Source organism: Anolis carolinensis, chromosome 2 (genome assembly GCF_035594765.1).
Source record: "Anolis carolinensis isolate JA03-04 chromosome 2, rAnoCar3.1.pri, whole genome shotgun sequence".
Lineage (NCBI taxonomy): Eukaryota > Metazoa > Chordata > Lepidosauria > Squamata > Dactyloidae > Anolis > Anolis carolinensis.
In genome coordinates this window covers 300,649,961-300,664,510 of record NC_085842.1, presented here as the reverse complement: position 1 = coordinate 300,664,510, position 14,550 = coordinate 300,649,961, and the positions used below count along the sequence as shown (strand labels likewise).

The 14,550-nt window shown below is 40.0% G+C and overlaps 1 protein-coding gene across 4 annotated transcripts in view; it reads right to left on the bottom strand.

Annotated features, from left to right (window-relative positions):
- Positions 1-14,550, bottom strand: part of hmgcs1 (3-hydroxy-3-methylglutaryl-CoA synthase 1) — a 32,437-nt gene that overhangs the window by 13,515 nt on the left and 4,372 nt on the right. The window contains exons 1-3 of one of the 4 annotated variants that reach the window (XM_008102827.3): positions 14,366-14,511; positions 1,922-2,379; positions 400-525 (exon numbers count right to left, since the gene is read on the bottom strand). In XM_008102827.3, the coding sequence (XP_008101034.2) occupies positions 400-525; positions 1,922-2,369 (574 nt within the window). In that variant the 5' untranslated portion in view covers positions 2,370-2,379; positions 14,366-14,511. Of the gene's footprint in view, positions 1-399; positions 526-1,921; positions 2,380-6,346; positions 6,473-14,365; positions 14,512-14,550 lie in introns of those variants that run through there. The other 3 variants (XM_008102826.3, XM_008102825.3, XM_062972431.1) reach the window with 3 other exon arrangements.

Genomic DNA, 14,550 nt, shown 5'->3' with positions numbered 1-14,550 from the left:
TTAACAAGTTTCATTTCTCATCTCAAGGCAATGTCTGCAGAACAACAAGTGAATGCTAGGATGTGGGAAGTAAGAGAAGAAAAGGTAAGTGCTTCATTTATAATAGAGTTGAGGGGGGAGGACAGAAATCTGGACAGCCTGTTCCCTTGAAGAAACCACTGCCCACACAAGCCTTTGCATATGGAATGGTAATTATGTGTTAGAGATCCTAGTTTCCATTCTATGAATGGAAAAATCACTATTCTTTTCCTCCTGACAAATGGTGAGAGAACAGTTTAGAACAACTTTACTCTTGTAGTACCTTGCAATGGCGAATGCTTGTATAGCTTCCCAAAAAGTGAAAAGATTGGAACAGTGTCAGAATTAGCAATATGACCAGTTAATAAAGCCAACACTAACCTCTCTCAAAAATAAGAGGTGCATTTGGACCCACAAGCATAGCGACAGCACCAGCTCCTCCAGTTGGCCTAGCATTTCCAGTGGCATAAACAGCAATGTCTCCAGCAACAACAAGTGCATAGCGCCCTGCAAAGGAAAAAGCAAATACTCTGAAAAGACTGTAAAATGGATGCTAGGCATTCCTGCGATAGCAATTTCTTGGTACTTTGAACAATCTTGTGAAGTACAGCTTCCTTCGCTACAAATAAGGGCAAATAAATCTGACCCTGCAGCAGCCATTTAATATGCTCAGTATTTGTTACAAAGTCCTTGGTGTTGTTTATATTCGAGCCGCCTCCTGTTATGCAAAATTATTATTACACAGATGGCATCTGTATAATAATTTCCAGGTAGCATCTATAAGAAAAATCCTGTCTGAAAATTGTTTCAAACGGCATAAAGGCGTTTAACTATACTAAGAAATTCAGTGTTGATGCCACTAACTTGTTTGCACTTCTGCCATCAGGTTGGTAATAACATGATAGACTGCATGCCAATATTAATAGAAAACCTTCCAAATTGGAAAAATGAGCCTTTTCAGTGGGTGATCAATGAGCCCACTATGAAGTAATGGTTTGAATCCTATCTAAATCTAACATTTTCAAATATTTCTGTTTCTCTTGTGGTTGCAGTTAAAAACATTATTGAATACTTCCTTGAAAAATCTGCAATTAGCACAGCACACTAGGAGTTCCAATGAGATTGGATTTCAGTTACAGTTATTGCCTGTGTTAATTTGGGAATGTAACCAACTCTACTGATGACTACCTTTCACCAGAAAATGCTTGATAACCTCCGTATTCCATATTTTTATATAAGAGAATATATAATACATTCCCTGTTCAATACGTTTTAAATGTCGCTATTCGCTGACGAGAAATACTGTTGGCTGTATTTTATTACACATTTTGGGGAGACAGAATTATAATGAGATTCAGAATCCTAGGCAGCAATTTATTTTATATCAGTTTCTTGATGCCCAAAGTAGGTTTTGTCAATCTGGTGTCATTCAACTTCTAGTCTCATGCAGGCTGGGTCTGATAAAGAGTTCCAATCCAGAAGACCTGAAGAAGACACACCAGACTAAGGGAGGAAAAACTACAGGCAATATTAGCTGCATCCACAGAGTTGTGCTAACCAAGACATAGATAATCCTGAACACCAATTATCCTATAGTTTGAATAGCAGCAGAGGGCTTTTATAGCATTCCCCCTTCCACACCACTGATTCCATTTATTTTAGACTGTACAGAGGAATCAATAGCTGAGATGCGTATGAGAAGAGATCTATTCACACTTGAGAACAGAGTACTGCAGAAGTCTTTGCCTGTGTCTTGACCTATATTGATGATAGCTATTAAAATGTATTGCAGAAGCTCTTGAAAGCTGCCATCTAGAAAGAGCCGCCTCTGAGATCATGCAGCAAGTTCACTGGACCTAATCAATCACACTTGTTTTCTGCTTTTGCAAAATTCTTAACGTACCATCCCAGGAACTAGATTCCACCCAGTTGATAGCATTGAAGAGTGCAGCAGTGCCTCCATAGCAGGCATTGGTTGTATCAATGCCTTCCACATCTGTGTTACCGGATTCTTCAAAGAGCTGCATCAGGACAGTCTTTACAGATTTGGATTTGTCGATGATTGTCTCTGTTCCAACTTCGAGTCTCCCAATGCAATTATAAGAGAGACTGTTCCTCTCCATAAGCTTCTGGACTACAGTGAGGCAGAGTGAGTTGATATCCTCCCTGTCTGAGCAGAAGCCCATCTTGGACTGGCCCAAGCCTATGGTATACTTTCCTGAATCAACACCATCAAATTTCTCTAACTCTGCCTGATCAACATACTGGGAAGGAAAATAGATCTCCAAAGCAACTATTCCCACATCTTTTGGCCAAGAGGCTTCAGCATTCACAGGAAGTGATCCAGGCATGGTGGTATAGCTGTAGGAGGAGGAAAAAGAGACACCAATGTTTATCTGAGTGGAGCAAATGTAGCTATGCTGCTTTATCTTATGAACATATAATTAAATGCTGGTACATGTAAGTTGAGCACACTTTGCTCTCATGAAGGGTCATGTTTTTGATAAAGCCGCTTTATTCACTAATAATCCGACAACTGTTATGGCAATTGTTTAAAAAAGGCTCTAAAGCTTTAAATGTTTCAAACTGCTCCAAATAGAAAATATGATTTTAGAAACAGAAAGTAAATGTAACATCTACAAAACACACAACACTTATCTACGACCAAGGATTGCCAACTTTAAGAAGGTCAGTTACACAGCATCTGAAATAGTCACAGACAGATTTGAACTATTTGCCATGTTATTTTCCAGCATCCAGCTGAGATGGAGGTTAGTGTTACGTCTGCTGTAGTTAACTAAGACTATCTCCCACCAACCTGCATACAACTGACAAGATTTTTAAGGTTGGAAAGGAACTATCAATTTCCTTCCCTGCCACACCAGTACCAAAGAAATATAAATCATTATCTTATGTTACAACTATGTACATACTTTCTCTAAAATAACATTACATAGACAAACATAACTATTTTATTTCTCAGCAAGAGCATTTCTCCAAATACTCCCTAACAAATTTCAATCAAGAAGATAGTCATTTAGATGGGGAAAAATGTATGTAATTTTACAGCACAGACTTTTGAACATGTAGCAACAGTCACACCCTCGCAGTCTGGAATTTCTTTTTCTTTTCTATTTTAAAGTGTTATACCATGTATATTACTAATTTTATACTACCTTGGAAAGACTTGTAGTATATCTCACTTATTTTTTATTGGCATCTGTGTATAGAAAGAAGAGGAAGTAATCTTCTGCTAGAATAAAAAGATCTGATCTTTGCTACATAAATAGTAGAATTTGTTTTGTCACAGCTTAGCATGAAGTAACCTGTTGGCCTTGAACAGAAGAGCACACAGCAATTAAAAGCCATCTTGCATGTAAGCAGGCATAGATATATTTCATTTCAAGTAGATGGACCACCTAAATGCTTCATAAAATTTTTCTATTCTAGCAAACAGAAACCCTGGCAAATGAAGAAGAACATACTCAACAAAACACTTTACTATGCAGTTTTAATAGAAACCAATACTGTTACTGCAATCGTATATTTTGCATGCTGTTGGGGTTTAATTATATGCTACTGTGCTCCAAATACAGGACAGGTATAGGGAGGAACATCTTTACACAACACGTAATTAACTTACAGAACTCATTGTCATTAAGATGTGTCCACGAACATAGACTCAAAATGCCTTTAAAAAGAGATTTGCAAAAGCCAATGTAGTTTGGGATACCTACAAAGGTTGGCTTCTAATAAGAATGAAGATTTTTAAAAAAAAAAAAAAAATAGGTTACATCAACTATTTTTATCTCACTGGCAGTGTTTTTCATCAATAAAACAAAAGTATTAAGTTGTTTTTTTTATAATATATTTGTTCCCATAATACTTTGGCTTGCTTGTTTTGCTAATACATACAATGTGTCAACACAACATTCACAGTTATGAAGGTTCAACTTCACAAGTGTGTGCTTTCCATCTAGGTAATCGTGAAACCGACAGGAAACTGAAGGTTATCCGGGAAGGCCAAGGGTTTGAACATTGTTCCCACCCTAAATATCTCAGCATCACTTTAGATCAAACGCTAACATTTAGGAAACACTGTGCGAACGCCAAGCGCAAAGTAGCTGCGCGCAATAACATCCTGCGGGAACATAATAATAGTGCATGGAGTGCAGACCCAAAATTAATAAGAACATCAGCCCTGGCCTTGTCTTACTCAAATGCTGAGTATGCCTGCCCCATCTGGCATAAATCTGTCCATGCGAAGCAGGTGAATATAGCACTGAATGAGATATGTAGAAGAATCACAGGATATCCTAAACCTACACCTGTTGATAGACTCTATAAGCTACCTGGCGTTGCCTCCCCCCCCCCCCCCAAATGTGCGGCAGGAAGTTGCTGCCAACTGCGAGAGAAATAAGGTTGAACACTGTGAAAGCCGCCCACTGCGTGGCTATCAGCCTCCTCCCAGTAGATTCAAACCAAGGAACAGTTTCATGAGAACCACCACTTCTTTAAATGTTCCTCCAGCAACAGCAAGAATATCCCCATGGGCAACAAAATCAGGTAATTCCAACTGGATGGCTCCCCACAAGAGTCTTCCTCCAGGGGCAAACCAAGACTGGGCAACTTGGAAGCCCCTGAAAAGACTCTGAAGTGGAGTTGGCAGATCAAAAAACAACCTGGCAGAATCCTCCACCTTGTGTGACTGTGAAGCAGAACAAACAACTCAGCATCTTTATGCTTATCCACAATGCCCTGCCTCATATATAGAGCAAGAATTGTTTAAAGCTGCAGACAATGCAGTTGCTGTTGCCTGTTTTTGGTCTAAAATTATTTAGCCACTTGTGTTCCCAATAATAATAATAACAATAATAATAACAATAATAATAACAATAATAATATATTAAGACACGTTTATATATTTTATATATTATATTTATATTCCGCCCTTCTCCCCTAGGGGACTCAGAGAAAATAGGCAAAAATTCAATGCCTTTACAATCACACGAGACACACAAACACAAACAAATAGGCCCAGGCTGTGGCGCAGGCGGGAGAGCAAGCCAGCTGCAATTAACTGCAATGAATCACTCTGACAAGGAGGTCATGAGTTCGAGGCCCGCTCGGAGCCTATATTTGTCTTGTCTTTGTTCTGTGTTAAAAGACATTGAATGTTTGCCTTATATGTGTAATGTGATCCGCCCTGAGTCCCCTTCGGGGTGAGAAGGGCGGAATATAAATGCTGTAAATAAATAAATAAATAAATAAATATTAAATCAATAATAAGCATTAAAAACATTTTAAACCAATTACAATTATTGTGGAGACTCATCAATTAAACAGTATATTTTGCTAAGCTTAGTTGTCAGTGATAAACTTGAGCCAGAGAGGAAATTAAGAGAAGTCTCCATAAAATAAAGAAAAATTCTGAAAATAAAACGAAAACAAAAGTCCTCACTAAAGCCCAGGAGGAACAGAATCGAAAGTTGAGTGTCAGCAGAGAAGTCAGCGGCCCAAGCCAAGCCCCGTTTCAGTACTAAGTTGATGGTCAAAGGGGGGCTGGTAAGTAAAATTCCCCCAGTACTGTCGTCCTATAAGGTATCAGTTTTAAACATTTATTTATGCAATGCTTTTGACACAAAATAAATAAAGCCTTCACAGTCAAAGATTAGACAAAAAACTTACAAAACAGAGCATCTGTGAAAACAATTACATTATCATCTGACCAAGCTATCTTTTTTTTGGCTAGTAGTTTACCAAACTCCTGTCCCTCAGCCACCTTTGTTACTGATCATTTGGTGAAGGATGGTAAACATGCATGTTCTGGCATCAAACATTACCTTAAATGGCTCCACCAGTGATAAAAATGACTGATAACAGAACAAAACAAAATACCAAGCTTCTTTTTCTGTCTGATAAGGCAGCCGAAACTTCTATTCCCAGAGGAGAACACATTTGGCAATCGTCTCAGTTTGGACTTACTAATTATCTAGGAATGCCTTACACACTGAGGAAACAACGGGCATACAAAAACAATCTCAGCCATCAGATCAATTGCTATAATACTCCACTGAAGTGCCTAGTGCAGGCCTGGGCCAACTTGGGCCCTCCAGGTGTTTTGGACTTCAACTCCCACAATTCCTAACAGTATCGGCTGTTAGAAATTGTGGGAGTTGAAGTCCAAAACACCTGGAGGGCCCAAGTTGGCCCATCAGGCCTGATTTAGCCTTTTTGACTGTCTTGACATTCAACCAGCTCCTCCACAGAAAACAAGCCTCGCTATTTTAGCCCTAGGACTCTAGGAAATGTGTAGGCCTTCACTCACACGCAGCGGAATCCCATCCCCGTCTCCGGACGCTCCGACAGGCATCAGAGTAACGCGCATGCGCACCCACCATGCCTCCCCGGCTCAGACCGCGGCTGTCACCTTGAAAACGCGGGGACTGAGCATGCGCGATAACCTCCCTCCCACGCCCACTTCCTTCCTTCCTTGTGAAGTTCAAAAGGGGCGTTCCCATCCGTCGCGACCATGGGGGTGCGCGTTCTCGCTCTTCCTCGAGAGCGCGCACAGCAATCCCTCCCCGGCTTCCCTGCAATGCTTTACTATGGCTCAAAGCTATAGGATCCTGAAATTTGTATCTTTCGGCCTTTAGTCTTCTCACCAAACTACAACTCCCAGTGGGTTGCTGAGTTTTCCGGGCGGTATGGCCATGTTCCAGAAGCACTCTCTCCTGACGTTTCGCCCACATCTATGGCAGGCATCCCCAGAGGTTGTAAGGTCTGTTGGAAACTAGGCAAGTGAGGTTTATATATCTGTGGAAAGTCCAGAGTGGGAGAGAGAACTCTTGTCTGTTGGAGAAATGTGTGAATGTTGCAATTAATCACTTTGATTAGCATTGAAAAGCCTTGAAGCTTCAAAGTCTGGCTGCTTCCTACCTGGGGAAATCCTTTGTTGGGAGGTGTTAGCTGGCCCTGATTGTTTCTTGTCTGGAATTCCCGTTTTCAGAGTGTTGTTCAGAGTATTTTTTGTCCTGATTTCCGAGTGTTTTTTTTAATACTGGTAGCCAAATTTTGTTAATTTCCATGGTTTCCTCCTTTCTATTGAAATTGTCCACATACTTGTGGATTTCAATGGTTTCTCTGTGTAGTCTGACATGGTGGTTGTTAAGAGTCGTCTAGCATTTATGTGTTCTCAAATAATACGCTGTGTTCAGGTTGATTCATCAAGTGCTCTGCTACGGCTGACTTCTCTGCTTGAGTTAGTCTGCAGGGCTTTTCATGTTCCTTGATTTGTGTTTGGGCAATGCTGTATTTGGTCACCCCTATGTAACATTCACACTCGCCTCCAACAGACAGAGTTCTTTCTCCCACTCTGGACTTTCCACAGATATATAAACCTCACTTGCCTAGTTTCCAACACCTCACAGTCCCTGAGGATGCCTGCCACAGATGTGGACGAAACGTCAGGAGGGAATGCTTCTGGAACATGGCTATGCAGCCCAGAAAACTAACAGCAACCCAGTGATTCTGGCCATGAAAGTTTTCGATAACTCCCAGGTTTCCATATTATTGAGCCATGGGAATGAAAGTGATATCAAACTGCAGTGTAGAGCTGCACCTCTCAATAGCAAAGGGGAAAAATTTGGAAAAGTCAACTCAGAATAAACTGGTGACAGCTTCGTCCTTGCCACTACATATTTCGGACCCCTAAAATTCTTCATTGTATTGTTTTTGGTGTTGTATCCTGCTTTGGGTCTCTTTTTTGAGAGATTAATGATGATGATGATGCTGTGGCTGATAGGCACTGTGTGCCAACATATCTGCAGGGCAAACTGCTCCCTGCTTGAATTGTATATGTTACATAACAGCAAGTTTCTTGCATTACATGAAGATCAAAAGAGATGTCTGAGTAATAAAAAATCCACAAGGTCTTTTCCAGGAAATCACTAAGTGTTCAGCTTAATCTACTTAACATGCTAGCCAATTATGTAGTACATGCTGCAACCTAGGGTTTCAAGGAAAGCTGCACAAAGTACACTTAGTAGATCTAAATTACCTTCCAAGGAGAATGTCATGTTAGTTGTAAAACAAAATAAAGAGTTTAATGGCTCATCACAGATTAGAATGAGTTACTTGGCACACACTTTTGTGAATTTCAGTCATTTAGGTCAAATGATGACACTTGTTCTACTGTGGTTCGATTGCATCCAAGCAGAACATGGGGTACACTGCATGAGTTCTGTGGCAAAATTAACATTTTGTAAGGTTTGTGTTCTTCTCTGAAGCCTTGATTTTTCTTAGTCCTCCCATGAAAAGCATGTCTAGAAATGGCAACTAGATAATGAGAAATAGGAGGGTGGCAGCACTGTTCATCTTTCTGCAACAAAGCCTGTATGATGCCTTGTGGTACGTTAAAATCCCACACACTTTATTTGGCATAAGCTTTTATAGATCACAGGAAAAACAATCAGGGCTTTTATATTGCAGCTGAACTCTAAAGAACATGTCTTTTATTTCAGCTCACTTCACTCTCCCTCCTGTTTACAAAACTGCCAGGGTAAGTTTCCCTAACAGATATACCAACAAATATTATTGCTTTGTTTTAATTAAACAAGTTCATGTGTTTAATTATTTTCTTTTTCTGGAAATGGGCATTTGCTAGTAACTAAGCAAAGCATTCTCAAAATGCAAGCTGGCTTTCACTCGCTTGCAAAACATACTATATTTGCATCACTGATCACTAACCAACTTGTAGTAGCTCTATTCTCTTCTGTTTCAGTATTTACCATTCAGACTTAAAATTTGTAGATAAAATCTAAAGCTTGGCCCTAGACCAAGCCAGAAGGTGTCGCTGTCTCCCATCAATCCACTCCTCCTTTCCACATATTCCAAATAAAATTACCAAATCTCCCCTCATCCTTAAACCTAGCTCAGGCCCTATTTACACTGGCTGCTTAATGCAGTTTCAAACTAGTATTGAAGTAAGTGATTTCGCTATGCAGATGATTACATAGGAAATCCTGGAACCTGTCTGAGGCCTAGATGATGATTACACAAACCACAGAACACTTATGTGCATTATGGGCTTTCTTTCACATGCTTTCTCTAAGAGTTTACTATTACTATTTGGCAGCCATTATCGTAGTCCTGTAGCAAAAGTACTCTACCGCAGCCCAAAAGCTACCCGCATATTGACAGGTCACCTATTTCCTATGTTAACTGCTAATCACTGGGAAACCCTGGCCCTTGAGCACTCTAATTGGAGGTCAACTGTGACCAGCAGTGCTGCGGGGTTCGAAGAGGCACGAACGGAGGGCTTAAGAGAGAAACATGCCAAGAGGAAGGAGCGTCAAGCCAACCCTGACCGGGACCGCCTTCCACCTGGAAACCAATGTCCTCACTGCGGGAGAACATGCGGGTCAAGAATAGGTCTCTTCAGCCACCTATGGACACACCCCCAAGACCCCACAACTGGAGGACCATCATCCTCCAGGGACAGGGCCTTCTTGGTGGTGGCTCCCCGGCTGTGGAACGCCCTCCCTGGAGATATCCGACAGGCTCCTACCCTGCTGGGACTCAGAAGGGCCCTGAAAACATGGTTATGTGCCCAAGCTTTTGATGAGTAAATGACAAAGTTGACATGGCCTGATTTAAGGATGAAGCATAAGGATCTCGGACGAATGGAATTAATTATATATACGTTTTTAAGGTTTTTATAATGTGTTTTAACAATGTTATTAATAGATCTGTTTATATTGTTTTGTTTTTATGACTGTATTTTGGGCATTAAATTTTGCCAATTTTTGTAAGCCACCCTGAGTCCCCTCGGGTGAGAAGGGCAGGGTATAAATGTTGCAAATAAATAAATAAATCCTCAGCCTACAAGGGATCGCCCAAACAAACAAACAACAAATAAACTATAGCTAATCCCATCACTTTTGCAAGTACTCCAATCACTACTGATAAGAATTGTTTTAGGCCTTCGAGTAATATTCAGCTTAAGGAAGCCCTAAGGCACACCTATCACAAGAGTTTCTTTGCACAATTTCTTCAAAGTCTTTGCCTTTCCCTGAGGCTGAGAATATGACTTGCCTAAGGTCACCCTGTGGATTTCTGTGGCTGAGCAGGTTCAAACCCTGATCTCCGGAGTCATAGTTCAACACCCAAACCACCATATCACCTTGGCTCTACTGGTATGGAATAATTAGGCAGTATTTCTAATTACTGTGTTCATGGTCTTTTAACAATCAGGAGACCCTTACTGGAAAATCCTGCCCCACAAGAACAATGTTTGTTCAAAACCTCTTTGCTACCAAACTGGATTACTTAGGAAGATTTTATTATATCTACTACGGTACTTACAAGTCATGTGTTAAGGGAGCAGGTAGTTCTCAGTGAAAAAATAAAATGCTGCATGCCTTTCAGGAGAAAGATTTCAGCAAAACGACAGAACAAATTAGGATTTTTTAAATGAGTGAAGTAAATGGGGTAAGTTCCTACTCCTACCTTATCAACCACCACAGATACAACATTTTAGCTTGAAGCAATAAAAATCATGATGTGGAAGGCAGAGATACCATTTCCAAAATGCACTATGTCTCATCTGTCTCATGAAGTATGTCTGACTCACTAATGCTTTTGCTATGATAAATCTACTAGAACAAAGCTTTGGTTTCCTTTCTTTACTTGCAGCACACTAACATGGCTTCCTCTCTGAAAGTTTCAAGAGACACGGTGTACTTTACTGCTGTCCCCAATTAGGTTCAGGTAGGGAGGCCACTGTAATAATACGTCAACTTTTCAAATCTAAGTAGGAAAAAAGAGTGTTGAAATCTCAAGTGAAGTTATCTGATTAGTTTCAAAAACAGAGGACAACATACTAGAAAAAAGGGGGGGGAGTACATAGAGTAGTTGGAAACTGGGAGGTTTTTGGTACAGTACAGACATACCTCAATTGAGAAAACCTCTTATAAAGAAGATCCCTTGTCTTGAGCAAGGCCTGATCAGAGAAAGTGCAGTGGCATGGTTGGACCATAGGCAAGTCCAGTTCTTACTATCATATTGTTTTTGGAGAGAAACCACAACCAAGACATAGTTGTCGCTATCAGTTTGCCTTTCCTCTCTGAAAAGCAGGGGTTATGAAGGGCTGTGCTCACTGTGTCAAATTGAAATGGACTGCTGTAGGACCCAAAGGAACATGCAACTGAAAAAGGGAAGGTGCAATGGCTTGTTGCTCATTCTTCCTTAGCATAGGATTCTCTGCCCCATTACCTGAAGCACTTCTGAGAATTGTTTTGGCCTCTAGAGGTCACTGAACCTCAATTCCATATCATCGGTTATAATGGCTAGGGGTATTGGGGTTTCCAATCCACTAACAACTAGACGACCATTTCCCATTCCTGAACATCACTTGCCAAATCCCATGTTTGTTTGCCCTTTCTCTTTCTAGATGTTGCCATGGCATTGAGAATTGAGCACAATAATGGGGTGGGAGAAGAAAAGAAGACCCATTAACATGTTGCCAAGGACCATAAACTTACACAAGGCTAGAGAATGGCATGCCGAATGTCCTTACTTTCTTTTTTTTATGTAATTTAAAGGCTACTTTATAAGACAGAGGGAGGGAAACAAGAAAAGTACTCTCACAAAACAGCCAATCTTAGCAGTGCCCCACTCTGAGTTCACAACCCTAGTCCAAAATTATTTCAGAACCAGCAGAGAGTTTTTTTCATGCAATCCCATGCCTATCTAGTTTTGGTCTACAACCTCATAAATATTTACCTGGGAGTAAGTAAGATGAACTTAATGTCAGTTGATTGTTGTGTGCCTTCATTTCTGACTTAAAAGGACTTCAAGTCAAACTTGGCAAAATTTGTTCAGGCCCCTTCTACACTGCCGTTTATCCCAGGATCTGATCCCAGGTTATCTGCTTGTAACTGAATTATATAAATCTCCACTGCCATATAATCTGGGATAAGAAGATAATCTGGGATCAGATCCTGGAATATAAATACAGTGTAGAAGGGGCCTCAGGCCATATAAAATCCAGATTATCTACTTTGAACTGGATTATCTGACAGTGTAGACTCATATAATCCAGTTCAAAGCAGACAATATGGGATCAGATCCTGGGATATAGGGACAGTGTGGAAGGGGGCTCAGAGGGGGTTTTCCTTCCTCCGAAGCTGAGAGAATGTGATTTGCCCAGCATTTCTAGTAAGTTTCTATGGCTGAATGGAGATTCAGACTCTTGTCTCCAGGGTTCTAGTCCAACATCCAAACCACCACTAAAATGTAATGAAACAAGAATACTAGTCTATAAGAGGGATGAATCTTGTGGTATCTTCAAGACTAACAAATACAGCAAGTCCAAAACATAGGCACACCTCATAATTGGGAGTGGGGGTTGCAGTTTTCCCACCCACCCACTTACTTAACAAGATTCCAATAATAGAGTAATATTGCAATATTATGAGAGAAACAAGTGAGTTTTGCAACTCAGTGTTTCCACAATGAAATGCTGCACAAGGTTGACCATGTTAAGACCTGACATAAAGTTATAATTCAAGATAGAATTTCCAACTCACTATATAACATTCTCCAATATAAAATGTGTTTACTTGGTTTTCAAATAATTACCACAGCTATTACTGCTTGTTAAAGGGTGTGTGTGTCTATAAACATACCTATAGTAAACTGGGACATTCATTTGTATTATTTTTATACATACACATGTATTTTGTAGTTGTTTATTTGTTCAGTTTGGTGTCTCTACTCTTAACTATTTAATAGAGGATGCTGTCAAAGTGATACATGCCATATTCCAGCAAATATGGAAAACACAAGAATGGTCATCAGATGGGGGGGGGGGGGGAATCAATTTATATCCCCATACCAAAAAAGGGAAATGCTAAAGAATGCTGAAACTTTTGTACAGTGGTACTTATTTCACATGCCAGTAAGGTAATGCTCAAGATCCTGCAAGGTAGAGCAATAACCAATCTCGATAAAACAGATACATATATGACACCTTAAACCTCGTGAATTATAACCCAACCCCCCTGATGCTCTGCAGAACTTATATATATAATCACACTTAAAAATTAAGTCTCTCTCACACACACAACACACATATATATACATGAGTGGCTATATATATATATATATAGTGTGTGTGTGTGTGTGTTTGTGTATTGTATGTATAGAAAAAGAGATACACACACATACAGTGTGTGCGTGCATATGGAACACCTTATATATGTCTTACAATTAATTATAACCCAACCCCTCAGATGCTCTTCAGGAAAACAGTGTCTGCTTCTGTTCTCATATAGCTACATACAGATATATCGTATAATACATACAAAATATATGGAGTCCCATGCACAAAAACAAATCTGGGTGTGTGCATGTGTATATATACACATACACACACCCCCAAGTATACAGACACATATAGATAGATAACCACACATATGCAGTACATACATCCACCAGCTATATATATATTGTGTGTGTTTATATCTATATATATAAAAGAGTGATGGCATCACGGCGACCCACAAAACAACAAAACTACAGGCCCCCCAACCTCGAAATTTGACAACACAACCCATCATCCACGCCTCTAGGTTGATACAACAAAAAGAAAAGAAAAATAAAGTCCTCATTAGAGAGAGAGGAATAATTGCTTTTATCCAATTGCTGCCAGTTAGAAGGCTAAGCTCCTCCAACTTGGTCTCCTAGCAACCCAATAAAAAATAATAAAAAACATTAAAAATAATTAAAAACGCTAAAAGTTAATACAATAAAATACTATAATAACAGAAAATAACTAAAAATAATACAAGAAAATAATAAAATATAATAAATAAAAAGATAACTTACAATAAAATTAATTTAAAAAATACAAATAACATCAAATAAAAATTACACAACAATTTTTAACCAATACCATCACCACTTTGCCACAGCAACGCGTGGCCGGGCACAGCTATTATATATATATAGAGAGAGAGAGAAATACACACACATACAGACTGTGTATGTGTGTGTGTGTGTGTGTGTATATATATATATATATATATAAAACCATGGAATTTCATGGATTATAACACATATACTGTATAGGGTAAACACACACACATACATGGAACACCTTATATATATTTTACCATGGATTATAACCCAGCCCCTCAGATGCTCTTCAGGAAACAGTGTCTACTTCTGAGGTAGACACTGAGATAGAGCTAGATACAGATATATCGTATGATACACACAAAATATATGGAGTCCCATACACACACACACGCCAAGTATATAGACACATATATGGAGTACATACATTGACCGGCTACTCCTCCACGCTTCAGTCGGACTGACTCGACGCCGCCTGTGAGGTGCGCCTTTAAACCAACCCCGCAGCCGGAGGAAGCCTATGAGCGACAGAGCGGCCGCGCCCAATGAGAGGCCGGCGCGCCCGAGCCCGCCCCCTCCCTCCGTTGGCCAATCAGCGGCGCGAGAGGAGGC